The following is a 16,340-nucleotide window of genomic DNA, read 5'->3' as shown; positions in this document are numbered from 1 at the left end:
CGGGCCGGGCCGGGCCGGGCCCCCCCCGCCCCCGCCACGGCCCCGCCCCGCTCCCGCCCCGCTCCCGCCCCGCTCGGGCGCCGCGGGCGCCGTCGAGGGGCCTCGTCAGGCGGCGGCGGCGGCGCCGAGGGCAGCAGCCGGCTCCGCCGGGAGCCGCGGGCAGCCGGCGCGGGCGCCCCCTGCGGGCCAGGCGCGCCGGGGGAGGCGGCCCCAGCCACGAGCCTCGCTCCCGCCCCGCCGCCGGCCTCGGCCGCTGCCTCCGGAAACGGCGGCGGCGGCGGCGGCAGGGGGCCGGAGAGCGGCGCGCTGCCCCCGCGCGGCGATGAGCGGCCCGGGGGCGGCGGGGCTGCGGGCGCAGCGGCTGGACAGCGGTAGGGGCGGCGGGCGCTGAGGGGCGCGAGGGGCAGCGGCACCGGGGGCGCCCGCGGCAAGTGCTGCGCGGCGGCGGCGGAGGGAGGGGGGGGGCGCCGCGGGGCGCGGGCCGGGGGCCATGTCTGAACCGAGCCCCTCCGTCCGCAGGGCTCCTTGCCGCCGAGGAGGCGCCCGCCGCGGCACCTGTGGCCTTCCTGCAGGAGCTGCCCAGCTACCGGTCCGTGCAGAGGCGCCGAGCCGCCGCCGCCGGGGGCGCCCGGGAGCCGCCGCCCGTCCCGCCGCACCGCGCCGCGGGGGCCGCGCCCGCCGCCCGCGCGCCCCGGGAGCGGCCGCTGCCCCTCGCCGAGAAGCGGCGGCTCAGGTTGGCTTCCGCGCGGCTGCTTGCGGCGCCGCCGTGCTCGCGGCTGAGAACGGCCTGCGGCGGCGCGACCGCCTCTCGCTGCCTGCCGGGGCTCTGCGTTCGCGGGGGCCGTCCTGAGGCTCCCTGTGTGCGCCGGGGGCTTCGCTGCCTGCTCTCCGAGTGCTGCCCTTCGTCCTGGCGCATCCCCAGAGTGCAGAACCTTTGTGCTTTCTCTCATGCGGCTCTCTCCGTGCTCGGAAAGAGCTTTTTAACATCTTTTTGTCTTTTTTCCTGATCCTTTTCTACGTCGCCGCGAGCTGTGAGCTCGGCAGCCCTGGGCGGGAGGGACGGCGCGCGTCGCCCCTCCGGCGCCTTCCAGCCTGAGGGGGCCTGCGCGTCCCCGGCCCTGCTGGCAGGCTGGCGGCTCCTCTGAGGAGAGAGGACGTGGTGTGTTTGTGCAGCGTTGTCGGAGAATAACAGGACCTTTAACTTAGGTGCTTCCTGGTCGTGGTGGAGCAGGGGAGAGGTGAAGGTGCCGCCAGGATCGGGTCCTCCGCGCAGAGCTCGCTCGCTTGCGAGAGCAACGGGAAATGGGGAAGGCCGGGATGGGGCAACTGAGCTGGGAGAGCGCTCTGCTGCAGCCCGGCTTCGAGCAGCTGAGTCCTGCGGGCTGTAGAGAGGAGCTGCAGGAGATCTGGGTCATGGTGGAGGAAAGTGCTGAAAGCACGGAGTCGTGTTTGACGGGGGGTACATAAAGCCGAGTTCCTCGAGGAAAAGGATTTGCAGCTCTCATCGCCCCCAGATTCCGATGGGGCTTCTTGGCGCTCCTGCGGATCAGCGCTTCTGTGGGGACCGTGCAGCCGCTGCCAGCGCAGAGCGCGTGATGAGGAGTGTCCTGAGGACTGGACACTGATCGTCTGTGGCGCGGACCAGCGTGCGGCCCACGCCTCTGTTTAGCATGCAGACCAAACACAGGCCACACAGTTCTCCACAGCGCCCGCTGAAAACACTGCGTGCTGTAGCCTGTAGTTTCCATTAACTGAAATCTTTTGATAATTGCTGCATTTGCACTTAAAGATGAGGTCATCTGCTGCCTCTTTGCTTGTGGCAAATTGGTTTAATTCAGATTCCTGCCAAAATACTAATTTTTGCCTTCAGCTGAGTAGATGAGGGACACTGTCAACACAGAGCACTCTTGGCCCTAGCTGTGCCCCCGGTGCTGTACACAAGTAATTCAGTGAGTCACTTATGCAAATAAGTAGCTTTGTGTACAAAGTACGTACAAAATTGGAGCCTTTGTCTTCTACCTTTGCTCAGCCTCCTTGTGGGTCATTCACCGCTGCCCTTTAGCAGCATCAGAGGCTGGAACAGCATTCTCTGCATGCGAGCCACTTTTCAGGCTAAATATCTGGGGGGGGGGGGGGGTTGTTTGTTGTCTTTTATGGCTTTCTAAAAGAAAGAACGAAATGCAAGCTCTGAGCCACTCAGAATTCTCCTTGTACCTGTTACTGAGCATGCAGCAATTTTTTTACAGTGAAAATTTACGCATGTGGTGTGAAAATCTAGGAGGAGTTCCTGAAAAATGACAAAAAAAAATCTGCACAGTTTGCAGTACATGCTTGGTGCTAGTTTGCAGCTTATCATTAGAATATTTCGCCCCCCCCACCTGCAAAGAAATAATGTTTCAAATTCATTAAATCAGCATTTTCTTGTGATTTTTTTCAAAGCATTATAAAAAACGAATAATTAAAAAAATTAATTTTGATAACATTTGTCTTGTGTTATGTACAAGAATGCAATACAAAGGTAAAATGATAAAATCCAAATTGGATGTGTAAATGTCTTTGTAGTGCCATATGTATATATAAAATATATATATTTTTTGAACTTTTTCTTCACAACATATTTGGAATTTCCATTCTGACTTTGAGGTCTTTTAATTTTCTATAAAAGAAAAATTTCTATTTTGAACAGGTGTAACTTTTAATATTAAGTAATTTAAAAACTTTGAGCATCAGGGTGAAGGTACTTTGGTCAGAATTTCTGAGGAAAGTATCTTTTCTGACTTTTCCAGCCATTTGTGAATATGAAATTCTCAACAGAAACGTCACTAAACATCGCTGCAGGACATACAGCTGCACATCGCTGTGTTGTGCTGTTGTCAGGTGGATTTTCTTTTTTCTGTGAGAGCACTTGTTGTGATTGAATTAACGTGCTGTCACAGTTAACAAGAGGAGAAGATGGGGACAGCTAGCGTATGTTACCCCACCTTTTTGCACAATGATATCCCTCTGAAGGCTCCAAGCAGGATCCATTGTGCTAGACCCTGTTGCATGTAGTGAAAAAGTAATTCTTCTGCTTAGTTATATTTCTTGTTTCTTAGGGAGTTTCAGCAGGCTGATATAAAATACTTATCTGGATGGAATCAGTGGAAAAGAAGTAGCCGTAAATCGTGGAAAAAAGTCTTTGATGAAGCCAAGGAGGTGTTATCTTACCTGGAGCTTTGGCGACATGATATTCACAGCATAGAAGGTATTTGTCTTGTTATTGTGGTTTCTGCTGTTTCAACCTGCTTCTGTTATTGATAGCGTGTAGTTTTACATGTGTGCGCATAGTTTCAGATATATAACTATATGTGTCTGAGGAGTTGCCTGCTTCCCTTAGTATTGCTGAAAATATGGAGAAAATCCATGAAGGAGTAGATGGAAATATGTTGGATAAAAAGATAAAGTTATGTTTCCATTTCAGTTATACTGCTATGAACCCAGAACAATTAAAACTAGTGTCAGTAATATTTCTTCCTAGTTCAGTATAACTGAAATTATAATCTACTCCTTTTTTATTTATTTATTTTTAAATACATCTTAATTAGTAACTCACACATTTTTTTTATTCCCAGGGAAATTTGGAACTGGCATCCAGTCCTACTTCTCCTTTCTGCGTTTTCTGGTCCTGCTGAATTTTGTAATATTTACCCTGATGTTCAGTTTTGTTACCCTTCCCAGCATCATTTCTAAATATGGAATTTTCAACAGTAGCTTTGATGAAATTCCTGCAAAGAGCATAGGTAACCATCTTCTCCATGTTCTGTTACCGTTTGTAAGATTCTGGTCCTCCCCCCGGCTCCCAAAAAGACAAGCATTTGCTTTGTAAGAGCTTGTCACATTTGAACTGACTGCATCTCACAGTTTAATGGGTATTTCTATTCTACTGACTTCTCCGATCTTTCTTTGGCAGAGCCTCACTGCACGGTTTATACACCTAGTGGTAATAAAGGTCTCATTTACTTCTATACTTACCCCAAAGATTTGCTCAGTGGCACTGTAAGTGATCAGATATTATTTTTAAGTTTTTAAGTCTGGTATAATATGTCAAATGTGAAAAGATTTGTACTTGGGGAACGATGTTTTGATAATTTTGAGAAACGGTAAGGCAACATTGGGGTAAAATGGTAAAGTATCACTGGGAAGGTGAGTTTCCAAACTGGCTTTTACTGAGAGTACATTGAGGTCCGGTTGGTCCCATGCTGCAGCCTGTTCTGCTCCTCCCCAGCTGCTAAATGTTTCATTTTCTGGAGCACGCTTCCTATTGTGCTCTCTGTGTAGGGTCTTGGCGTCCTTGTCACAGGGCTCTTTGATTGGAGAGGGGAGGGATTTAAGCGTGCAATGTCTACGTTGGTTTGTTAGAGGCAATGTCAGTATTTAGAAGCTACAGGCTGCCATAGGTTGCTTGGGGCCTCAGTAGTAATTTTTTTTTTTTTTTTTAACAAGTGTACAAAATGCTTGATTAAAACCAGGTTAGATTTAACTGAGTAGTTGTTGCTGCTGTTACAAATTCTATTTAAACTTCTTTTTTTTTTTCACAGGGATTCCTGGAAATGACAAGTTTGTTTTATGGCTATTACACAATAGATGCTGCTTGGATCAGTATCTTTAGGTACAACTTACCACTAGCATACCTGCTGACTACATTTGCTTACCTTGCATTAAGTCTCCTCTGGATAATAAAAAGGTAAAGATATTGATGTATTTTATTTACTGCTACCTGTTGCAGAGCTTACATTGCATTCTCACCTGTAGGTAGCACGCTGAATTACAAAACTGTTTTGTATGGAAGTGGAGAATCCTCTGCCAGTTCTGTTATATCTTTGAGGATGCAGCACCACAGTAGCCTTTGTCTGGCTCTCGGGGAGCTGAGCCAGCAAAAAAATAATATTTCGAAAATATAATTATAAGTTATTTAAAACAAATGAACCAAAAAAAGATACACTAGTTTTTCAGCTCAGTTTCCTGAGCCAGTTCCTTGTGGTGTCAGAAAAGCATTGCATGATGTGAGAATGTGTGAATGTGGCCAAGTGCAGAGGGAAGTAATTCATATCAATCCTGGATTCAGTTGACTTTGGTTGCTGCAGAACCTCACACCAAAGGTTCCTAGAGACTTGCTGATACAAAGTAAATATGGCTGGTTGCCCTTAGAGGGATCGCTTAGCCTTTGAGCCTGGTTGCTTGAAGTGTGGAGTTTTTTGTTTTTCTGTGGATTAAATACTTCTTTTTAAGTAAATTTGCATTTTTCTCTAGGTCTGTGGAAGGATTTAAGCAGAACTTGGTGCATGATGAAGATCAATTTCAGAGTTACTGTAACAAAGTCTTTGCAGGCTGGGACTTCTGCATTACAGATCTAAATGCAGCACGGCTAAAACATCGCAGCTTGCAATATGAGCTCAAAGTGAGTAACTTTCATGTTTTTCTTTCATTATGGTTTGATACAGCTTAGATGGCTACAAAGAGGGATATGTGACAGATAATGGACTGGGGATAATAAAGATTAGAGTAGCGTATATTCAGGGCGGGTGGGGAACCCACATCCTCTTGCATGCTTTCTAAATAGCAAGAATTGTGGTGCAACATGAGAAGGATTGGTGCTGAGGTTGAAGGCCATCCTCGCATCCACCAGGGTCTGAAGCCAACCTGTTAACTGCTTTTCTGCCTCTTCCTCACACTCCAGTTATGCTTCCTGTGTTAGTTTCTACATAATCCAACTGGAAAAGCTATTCCAGCTGTGGGCAAAACCCTTGGGAATCAGTTTGGGTATGCTGGGTTGTAAGTCTGTAAGCAGTTGTTTAAGGAGAAATAAAATGCAGATGATACTTTTCATACAAATTAAGAGCCCTGTTGCTGGTAGAAAGATACTGTAAATTTTTTACAAGGCATCTTTATGACACGTATATACATACAAAAACATAGATGCAGCTAATACATGTCTGAAATCATAAAGCACTCTGAAGAGATAATCTGAAAGACCTTTCTGGTGACAGCAGTACTTTGTTTGCCCTCTGCCTGTACACTGGAAACAGAGATTTGTGTGGTGAAACAAGGACCTTTGAAAAGATATTTCCAGTCACCATGTTTCTACTTCAAACCACAAAGCAATAATAATTGATTTCATAAATTACAGTGAGTTGTTTTCCATTCCACTAAAGTTCACAGTCATCTTCTGCCATACAACCAGAGCCTCCTTCACTTATCGTGCTTTTTTGCCTGTATAACCCACACCTTAGAAAAATCCACCTCTTAATATTACTGTCTGATGGAAAGATGTCCACAGAAAATACCCAGTTTACTGAGGCTGTGCCCAAGTTACTTGCCTTCACAGGCAGTATTACATTTTTGCATCAGCTAAGGTGAAACATAGCAAGTTTGCCTGACCAGCTGCTCAAAGGTGTGCTTCCTTCTGTGCCATCCCCAATTTTTTTCTCCTTCACAAAGAGAACAAGCTTGAGTCGTAGGGCTGAGGACTGTTTACCTACCTGTAGAAGCGTGAAGACAAGAGTGGACTGATTTACCTGTTTCGCAGGTTAGTACCAAGCTGTCTGAATCAGTCTCTCATAATAGACAGGGAAGTTGTCTTTCTGTCCTCAAGGAGATATGTTACTGGAATAGTAAAGATAAGAGACTACCAGACAGTTGTTTTCAGCTAGAGGGCCCCCAGCCTGGTGAGCCTGAGCACACCGACTGGGGCTTCCACTCCCACACGAACCGGTGTAAGTCAGTGGAAGGGCACTCTTGCTTCAGGGGGTTTGGGCAGGCTGTGGAGTGATTGTCCTGGAACAGACTGTAGGTTGTACCTCCTGGAGGTAGGAGACACAGTGGCAGTATTTTATACTGCACCAGAAAACTGCACATTCTTTTTCTTCTGTTTGTAGACAGATTTGGAAGAAGAAAGACTGAAGCAAAAAATAGCTGACAGGACAATGAAAGACAAGCTACGCATCTACTCTCTGAGAATATTTCTAAATATAATTGTCCTCGCAGTTTTATCAGGATGTTTTTACTCTATTTATAGAGCAACTGTCTTCTCTCAGGGAAATATCTCCAATGTAAGTATCAGACATGACATCAGGACAAACTGCAATAGGGGACTGGTGATCAGAGCAAGAGGAACTATTGCAAAAGAGTCAAGTATCTTAATATAGCGCCTTTCTTGCAGGGGATCTGAAAACACTTGCTTTCTGTAGAGGCAGAATTTGTTTAGCAGGAGGGAGCAAGAAGGATCAAGAAGCATGTACAAGAAAGAGCAGTGATGTCTCCCTTTGATACAGAGACTACAGTGTCATGCCTTGGAGCTAGTGCAGCTGCCAAGAAAAGCAACCCTCATTCTTCTCCCTGTGTAACTGTTCTCACCTCTGTGCTCTGCTGGTAAAAATGCTTGTCTGGGCAGTAAACTAGCTCAGGGAACTGATCTGGATTAAAATAAACTTCCTTATGGTCAGTTCATTGATTTGGTTTGCGGCTCAGCTGCAAAAAAGAACAGCCAGGCAGGGACTAGTAAAGATTATGATCTGTATTGTGGCTTGAGTTACAGTTGTGTGGGGAAACAGGAAGACTTTAAGCAGGGAGCACTTTGCAGAAGAATAGGTTCTTGCATCATTAGTGAAGAGAATCTGGTTAGGCTGCATTGTTCACCCTCTGCAGGTCAAACTGTTGGGAAGAGCAGTTCAGAAGCGGAAAAAGAGCAGCCAACGGTGCCAAATAACAGTAATTACGTTCTCTGGAGGACCCCTGGAATTGAATTAGCCTTATATGAATAGGGGTTGCACTTTTTTGTCCCCTCTGTATTAGTGATGTGATGGGCACTGGCTGTGTCTGGGGAAAGGTATGCTCTCTGTGCACCTAACTCTTAACTTCTGTGAAGTGCCAGGATTGCAGAGGGAGAAGCAGGGAATGGGGACTAAAGAGACGTTTGTGTCTAAGGTACTGTTTGAGGGCAGAGAAGAGGATAGGGCAGCACTGAACAACTTGGAGGAGAGCTTCAGGAGTTCATATCTTGACCTTGCTGAAGTGAGCACATAGAGGAGGTTCTTAAGGTGATAGGAAAGTCAGAGGAGCTGCTTGGGGCCAGAGGGAGTAACTGGAGACATGTCTGAACTTTGGCATAAGACGCAAGCCTTGGGGAAATAAATGAACTTTGTCAAACAGAAGCCTTGGGGAAGCACTAAAATATTAATAGCGAGAGAAGGGATGTAGTTACTGGTGAAGGGATGAGGAGAAAGTAAGGGTTTGTATCAGCAGCTTCAGAGATAGTAGTGGGCAGGCTTGTAGTTCCAAATATGGGTGGAGGCTGAAGTCAAAGATGTTACCTGAGTGCTGGACAGGGAAGACTTGTGGGTAGCTGGAGAGAGCATAATGTCAGAAATGTGTGTTTGTGTGTGGTATTACCTTTCTCTCATCTCTTCCTGTACAGAATGGCAACAATATGAACTTTGAAGCTAATCTCTTGGTACAGTATTTGCCTTCCATAGTGATCACGTTGGCCAACTTCATTGCTCCTCAGATCTTTTCAGTTCTAATCAGACTTGAAGATTATTCACCAGCCTTTGAAATCAGGCTGACACTGATGAGGTAAGCATGTTCTTATCATCACCTTGGACATTTCAACAGCTTTTTCCTGGCAGAAGCATTGCAAACATTCAGATGTCAAGAAGCAGATAGGCTTGACTCCCTGCCACAGATGGCCTGGACACTGGAAGCCACGAAGACGTTGGTTTCTGTTTAGTTGTAAATTTTCATTTTAAATCTGGAAGCAATCTCCTATTTTGATGGCAGTGCAGTGCAGTCATTTCAGTTTCCAGGTTTCTCTCTCAATCCCATCTAGCTGTGTGAGATGGATATCTTCAGCAGCCTGAGTAATTAGTAGGGAAGTCCTGCCTGCAGAACTATAAGCTCACGCTGCTTTGTGTGCAGCATTTCCTTGGATGAACGAGCATGAGTGCGCGGCAATCAACTTCACTCGTATTACAATGCTGCAGAGCAGAGACTGAAGCATGACTTTGCTCCAGACAGAAGTTAAAAGCTTTGGGATGAAAGATACTTTAAGGTATTCTAAGGCATGAAGAACTGGAATTTGGCAGAAAAAGGTGATAAGATTCAGGCTGAAGCATCTGAGCTCTGTCAAGTCCCTGTGCTTAGTATTTCCTGTTTGGCTAAGTGCCTCTGAGTGCACCCAAGAGGAAGTGCTGCACACAGAGCGTTGTTACCTGGCCTCCAAAACAGCACTTGAGAGAATAGCAGCCCATTGCTAGTTCAAGGTCAGCAACTGAAATGATCTAGGAGCAATAGTGAGAAAAGAAGCAATGGACTGTAGCGTAAAGCAGGGAAGGTGAAAAGCGACTGAACCTATTACTGAAGAAAGAAATATGTTTGTTTTCTAGCTGATCATTCTGTTAAAGCTTTGTGCAACACTTTCGCATTTAGAGCTCCATGCAGCTTCCTTGGACTCCTATGCAAGTTGAGTCAGGTGCTGGAATGGCTCTTTTTTGACAGGTTTGGAATCAGGTTTTGCCTCTCTTCCAGGTGTGTCTTTGTGCGGTTGGCCAACATCGGTGTTCTCTTATTCTCGCTGTGGAGTCAGATCTCCTACTGTGCCACTGAGAAGTGTAAAGCTTGTGGATACAATTACGAACTCTATCCTGTAAGCAGATTTATCTTGGTCTTTAATCATCTGAACCTGTGATTAGAGGTTCTTCTTTCCATGTGACTTGCTTGCCTATGGGTGTTCAGAATCAGATCTGGGGTTGCCATTCATGTTATGCCTTGTGCTGATTCTTACTGCTTGATATAAAGCAGTAAAGTTCTTTGTATACATACCATATACCTTTCCTTTAGCTAAAAACTCTGATGAGTTTTGGTCCAGTGACAGATTATCAGCTAACCTAGACCTTCTGACTACCATGAGGATTATCTGAGTTATCTGTGTTTTGACACCACTTGTGTTATGGTGTTTTGCACCAATGAGACAAACGTCTTTCCTCTTTTAAAAAACAAAAAACAAAAAAAACCTTGGAAGCTCTAGAACAGTTAAAAGCATTTTAGAAACAGGAGTTAATAGGATTTGAACTTTATGGTGTTAGTTGATTTAGAAGTTTGTTGTTTTAGTGACTGACAGATTTTTTTTCCACTTTCTATTTAGACTTCTAATCCTGTTTTTCCTGCCTTCTTTTTATAGTGCTGGGAATCTCAAGTTGGGCAAGAAATGTATAAATTGTTGATATTTGATTTTATTATAATTGTTGCCGTGACTCTATTTGTGGACTTTCCTAGAAAGTGAGTATCACTACCTTTTGAGCATGCTTTTGCAGAATGACTTATGAAACACAAGTTTCATTTTTCCATTATTTATTCCCCATATTTCCAACCAGATTTCCAGTTTTAAAATAAAATAGAAACATACTTCTGGTGATTTGATTACTTGTGTTTGCTAGTCAAATAGCTGTGTAGTTTCCAATATTTGAATCTTTGTTTCTTCGGGCATTTTTCTGTTACATTGCCTAATGCTGCTTTAATGTTAAATTTCTGCATGTTCCAAATATGCATTTCAAATATGCTAGGATTCAGCTAAACTCCATAACTTCACTCTTGAACTAATGATGTTCTCTATTTTAGGTTGTTAGTTACTTACTGCTCTTGTAAGCCAGTTCAGTGGTGTGGTTTGCAGGAATTTGGAATTTCTGACAATGTCCTGGAAATCATTTATGGGCAGACTATCTGCTGGATTGGAACCTTCTATTCACCGCTTCTTCCAGCAATAGCAACCGTGAAATACTTTATCGTCTTTTATATTAAAAAGGTAATGAAGGTGTGTGATAAATGAAGACAATTGAGTGCACCTCTGTGGTTTTTGTAAGTAAAGCTGATTTTTAAAGAAAACAGAAACCCAAGGATGCAGTGTACTGGAAAAGAGGTAATAGAATTCCATGTTCTTTTGTTTTTTTGCTTTTAAGAAAAGGTAGAGTTTTGCTTTGAAGTGATGAAGAAAAACAGTATTTTTAATGACTACTACATCAATTATTTGTCTAGTTCTGTAAGAAAATTATGCTATATAGTAAAGCTAATTTATAACACTTTTTTGCAATGGTCTGTTTACTAGCAACAGGGCTTAGAACTTGGACAAGATTTTGCCAAGTAAAAAAAAAAATAATTAGTTCAATCCTAAACAAAATGGAAAATCCAAGTTGGTTTGGAAGTTCAAGACCTGTTTTTTGCATATTGGAAGTTTTGCTTTATGACCAGACAGTTCCTTCTGTGCAGTAAATTCATACTAATATGTGTCCACCCCTTCTTGCTGGTAATTCAAAACTGAAGGGTGTGACCTAGATCACGCACCACATGACTGATCTCTGTTGACTTTGTGCAAGTGTGTGAGGCCCTCTGGAACAAACCCTTGACCCAAAATAGGAGACATTGAGTGCTACTGGAATGTGAAGTATTTCTGCCTTAGCCCTTTTCAGTCCATGTACATCAAAGGAAGGTTATGTAGTGGTAGCTGGTAGCATGTTTGAGGATGGAGAATTGAGATGGTGGGGAAGGTGTAATTGGACTTATGTATTTAGGTATATTTATTTAGATATTTCTATATATTTATATATTTACATATATACTTAGTCTTGCTCTCTTTCCTTCTTCAGATTAGTTTGATTCACACACGTAAACCTTCAGCTAGGCCTATCAGAGCATCAAGTTCCAATTTTTTCTTCTTGGTGGTGCTACTGATTGGGCTCATCTTGGCTTTTATCCCTTTGGGAATCAGCATAGCACAGTAAGTGACAATTTAACTTTTATGAAATTGATGTTTGCTTTAATGCTAAGGTTGTTAGTTCCCTAAAAGCAGACATGCAACTTTGGATTGATAAATTAGAATAAAATATGTTTGTGTTTAATAAATTATATTATTACTTAGTCCATACACATAAAAATTACTCTTTTAAAGGCAAAGTGTATTTTTACACCATGGGGAAAACGGTGTTGGGATTGTTTTGGATTATTTTATCTTTACGTTTTGGTGCAGCATCTCTTTTCTGTTCTGGTTCTCTGCCAGTATCCCCTCCTCTAAGGCGTGTGGGCCGTTCAGGAATTTTAACACTTCTTGGGCAGTTGTTCCACATACCATACTTGGGTTTCCAACTGGTTTGCAGAAGGTCCTTTATGGTATAGCATCAGAAGCCTTTGCAGTGCCTTTTTTTATGGTTATCTGGTAAGTACTCTGGAGACTTGATTTAGTTGTGCAGCTGCATGGTTCATTTCCTTCCTTACTGAACTGATACCAAATAAGTATTAGACCACACTTGCTGTCTGCAGTCAGAGGCATCACAGCCCATAGCAAGCCTTAGTTCTTTTGTCTTTGCCCGTTATTCACATTCGTTAACTTTATTCCCTTTCCTCCTGGATGTCCCATATCCCTCACTTGTCTTTCTCAAAAGTATTAGCTACCAATCATTCTGCAAAATGATGTTTTAAGCCCTGTGGTCACAAATCCTGTCCACAAACCTTGGTAAAAAACAGTCATTCTATAATGTAAAATTCAATATAGAATCATAGAATGGTTAAGGTTGGAAGGCATCTCTGGTTATCACCTAGTCCAGCCCCCCTGCTCAAAGCAGGTTCAGCTAGAGCAGGTTGCCCAGGACCATGTCCAGTCGGGTTTTGAATATCTCCAAGGATGGAGATTCTGTAACTTCTCTGTTCCAGTGATTGATCACCTTTACAGTAAAAAAAGTTTTTGTTTTTTTTTACTTATGTACAGATTTTTTTTTTTGTTTCAGTGTAACCTAACTATTTTCAGATCTTAGAGCCTTGTTACATGAGACTTTCTGTAACTTCTGCACTTGAGAAACCATGTGATTTATTTCAGGTTCCACCCACCATTTCTTCCTGAACACATGCTTATGTGTTCTCCTGTACTGTCATTGTATACACAGGAAATATTACGTCCTCTGTTTTGGTTGATGGTGGGTTATTATATTTGGGGTGAAGGCGAGATAAAACCCAGAGTCCCGAAGGTCTTTCTAATAGTATATCATAAGACCTGTGTAACAGATGGAGGGGAAGTTGCATTTCTACTCTAATACTTATTATTTGGAAAAGAAAAAATGTGATTTACATAGGCATTTGTGACATTCTAGTTCTTGCTACTGCTCTTTATGATTTCATGTACTGTGGATAATATTCTGGGTCACAGATTGCCTCAGAAGTACATGCTATAAGGAGTTGGTGCAGTTTTGCTCTGTAGCTGTTTACCATAGTTACAAACCACAATGAGCATCCCCTCCCTCCCTCCCCCCCCATCTTTAGAGCAGGGTAGGAACCGACAGTCTAGAAACAGCTGTTGGGACACAATCTGTAACATCTGCAGGATGCCCTGCCTCTGCATCCTCTGGCGCTCGGTCCCTCCCTGCTGACAGCACAAATATCTCAGTAGATGCTTTCAGTCAGGGCCGTGCCCTGTCTTCCCATGCTGTATGTTGCTTTCCCCTGTCCCCCCCAGTAGCTTCTCTTCTGTCTGAAGTGAATGCCCGAAACGAAAATTCCTCTGGCCCGTAACAGCCTTTTTCTGACTAATTCTGTCTTTTGTATGATGCTAATGTGTAATGCTGGTTTGCTGTTTGCAGCCTCGTTATGTTCTATTTCATTGCCTTGGCTGGAGCACACAAACGAGTTGTTGAGCAGCTGAGGGAACAACTGGTTATGGTAAGATTTGACACGCTACTTTTTTTTTGCACTGCTTAAGCTTTCTTTGTGTGTTGCATCAGTGATCAGACATGCAGAGGAGCAGCAGTTTTCTTAGTATTCTTCCAATTATTTGGTGTTTGGACAGGCAATGAAGAAAGTTTTACAAGTTATACAGGAAAAATCCCAAGCACTAAAGCATTCTTCGGTCTGGTTGGTTTACTTGGGTATCAGCAGCAACTGCAGCAAGGCCCAGTTATATCAGCCCACGCACGTGTGAGACAGGGTGTGCCTCTATGGTGTGGTGTCCCTGTTCTTCACCCATGCTCTTGCTTCGTATGTGTGTGTTTGATCCTGCCAAAGTAGGACCTGAATCTTGTGCTTTCTGTCCCCTCCACCGTTTTACACAAACCCCATCTCCCTTTGCTTCTCCACTCTCCCAAACAAGCACCCTGTTCTTCCTACCTCATCACGTTTGGTCTGTTCCCTGAGTGCAGGTCCCAGCACTGCCTGCAACAGATACTCAACGTGCAGCAAGAGGTGGAGCAAGTCACCACTAACAAATCTTTTGGAGAAGGTTGCCAGCGCAGATCTGCTTATTTACAGGCCATCAGTGGCTGCTGCCATGCACTGGTTTGATAGCATTCATGTGCCATGTTCTGAGAAGCTCTGCTCAAGCCAAAATCTAGCCTTGATAGTAAGGCTTTCCAAGCTTTTTAGGAAGTAGCCCCTCTTTTAGTGCATGTTTCTTTTAAATATGGCATTTAAATATGGCATTGTAAGAAAACCAGCGAGTTGAGCAGATATATTGAAGAGTAAGTGATTTAGGAGCAACATTCTTGCTGATTTGTGAAGGACTCCCTATCTCATAACTCCTCTCTTGGCAGTACAGTTTTAAAGTTTTAGGTGTGTGTCAGATGTTTTTACTAGGCCCAATACAGAACTATTAACATGTGACCTAACATGAGGTGAATGAAGTCAAGACTGTTACAAACTTAAAATTGTTTAGGCAACTGAGAGAGTGTGCAGAGCCACTAATCAGGTTAGCATGTAGTGAGTGCACCACTATATTTCTAATAATGACATGAGCTGCGTAGAGATCATTTGTAGTTCCTTCTTTTGTTTATCTAAAAGGTGCAGTTTTTATTCTGTCTTTCCAGGAGAGTCGTGACAAGCTGTTCCTAATCAGAAAGATAACAGAAGCTCAGAAGCATACTTGAAAACCACAAAAAGCCAGAAGAACTTGACTTCATGAAACTTCCAGAACCACTAGATTAGAGTAGAAATATCTACAGCACTTAAACTGAATAGCTGACGAGCACCCTGACCCTGCAGTCTATGTAATGAATACTTATAGTCTTAATGTTGATTATGCTAGTGGGGCTTAAAGTTTCCAAGACTTGAAATTTAACTTACTTGTACCATATTAGCCCTGTCCAAAAAAGTCAATGATAGGATGCTTTATTGCTACTAGAGTTTCAAGGTTGTCGGTGTTTATGTTAAATCCCAGTATTTCCAGGGATTTGGGGTAAAATGTGCTCAGAACTGAGATTCCATTTAGAAACTCTTTGAAGTGCTTTTATAAATTATGCTTAAGAATTGGGAGGGGGGGGTAAGGCGAGGAGGAGCTATTTTACATATTTGCAACTCACTTCTCTTTTAAAACCAAAGCAAAAGAAACATTTAAGTCAGTATTTTGAAACAGTGCATTGGAGGGAAAATATTGCAAGAGTTTTAAATCGTTTTTCTAAATATTTCTCTAAATTTTAGAGTAGAGACTTAGATCTTTTGCTCTGGAATAGCAACTGCAGTCGAACACTAGATAACTGACCAAAATGGTTTAGAAAAAAACAAGCAGATAAAGGAATTCTGAATAAATACTGGAAGAAACCACCAGCTGCCCGAAGGCGGCAGGGTGTACATCTCTAACACCGGTGTCATGGCTGTGCTGCCAGTCCTGCCGCTGGGCGTTCACCTTTGTTTAAACCTGTGAGGCTTTGTGACTTGAGTTTTATTCTGCCTACAAACATCTCGAATGCTGTTCTTTCTGTTCTAAAATGTGAATGCTTGAGAGTTAAATTATTTATAATACAGAAATACAACCTTCAGAAACTTTTACATGCCAGTATCCTTTAAATTCACCATGATTCTTCTCTCTTAAATGAATTGAGGGAGCTGTGTGGCTCTCAGAGACCGATATTTCTAAGCAGCCTGCTGATTTTTTTTTCCTTTATTTGAAGATTGTGGTTCTGTTAACCAGAATTCTCTACAGAAAATCCTTATCTACATTACTTGAAAGTTGTAGTACAGCTAATAAGTGAGATGATGTATTCTTTTTAAATAATATTTTGGATTTTTTTCTGTCTTCTTTTTCAAGAAAGTAACATGCAATAAATGACTCCATTTTTATAATGATGTTTCCGATGCTTTTGAAAATAGTCTTTTCTCGCACACTGAAAGTCAGTGGACCTGCGGAGGTTCTGTCGCTTTTTTAACTTTGTGTCAGGTGAAGCCTGGGCGCGCTGCCCGCCCGCGGCGCGAGCACAACCGCTTCTCAGCCGCGGCTCCGCAGGGGCCCTCGCTTCCCCCGCGCCCGACAGCTGCCGCGGCGGGCCCGTTCCCATGGCAGC

At 43.8% G+C, this 16,340-nt stretch overlaps 1 protein-coding gene across 1 annotated transcript; it reads left to right on the top strand.

Moving 5' to 3' along the window:
• Positions 1-285: 285 nt before the first annotated feature.
• On the top strand, positions 286-16,122 carry TMC7 (transmembrane channel like 7). Its single transcript, XM_067306112.1, has 16 exons — positions 286-371; positions 520-733; positions 3,096-3,244; positions 3,612-3,779; positions 3,950-4,035; positions 4,578-4,723; positions 5,290-5,437; positions 6,915-7,088; positions 8,453-8,610; positions 9,562-9,679; positions 10,214-10,311; positions 10,651-10,834; positions 11,673-11,803; positions 12,083-12,238; positions 13,653-13,731; positions 14,871-16,122. The coding sequence occupies exons 1-16, from the start codon at positions 323-325 to the stop codon at positions 14,928-14,930; spliced, it is 2,118 nt and encodes a 705-aa protein (XP_067162213.1). The 5' UTR covers positions 286-322; the 3' UTR covers positions 14,931-16,122.
• Positions 16,123-16,340: the final 218 nt, after the last annotated feature.

This window comes from Apteryx mantelli, chromosome 16, assembly GCF_036417845.1.
Source record: "Apteryx mantelli isolate bAptMan1 chromosome 16, bAptMan1.hap1, whole genome shotgun sequence".
Taxonomy (NCBI): Eukaryota; Metazoa; Chordata; class Aves; order Apterygiformes; family Apterygidae; genus Apteryx; species Apteryx mantelli.
This window is presented reverse-complemented; position numbering and strand designations above follow the sequence as displayed.

Bases quoted from the DNA above. Each gene is read 5' to 3' on its own strand.
- TMC7 (XM_067306112.1), top strand. From the start codon at position 323: ATGAGCGGCCCGGGGGCGGCGGGGCTGCGGGCGCAGCGGCTGGACAGC. The intron at 10,835-11,672 runs GTAATGAAGGTG...TTCCTTCTTCAG, and splicing joins TCGTCTTTTATATTAAAAAG to ATTAGTTTGATTCACACACG. The intron at 11,804-12,082 runs GTAAGTGACAAT...GTTCTCTGCCAG, and splicing joins TTGGGAATCAGCATAGCACA to TATCCCCTCCTCTAAGGCGT.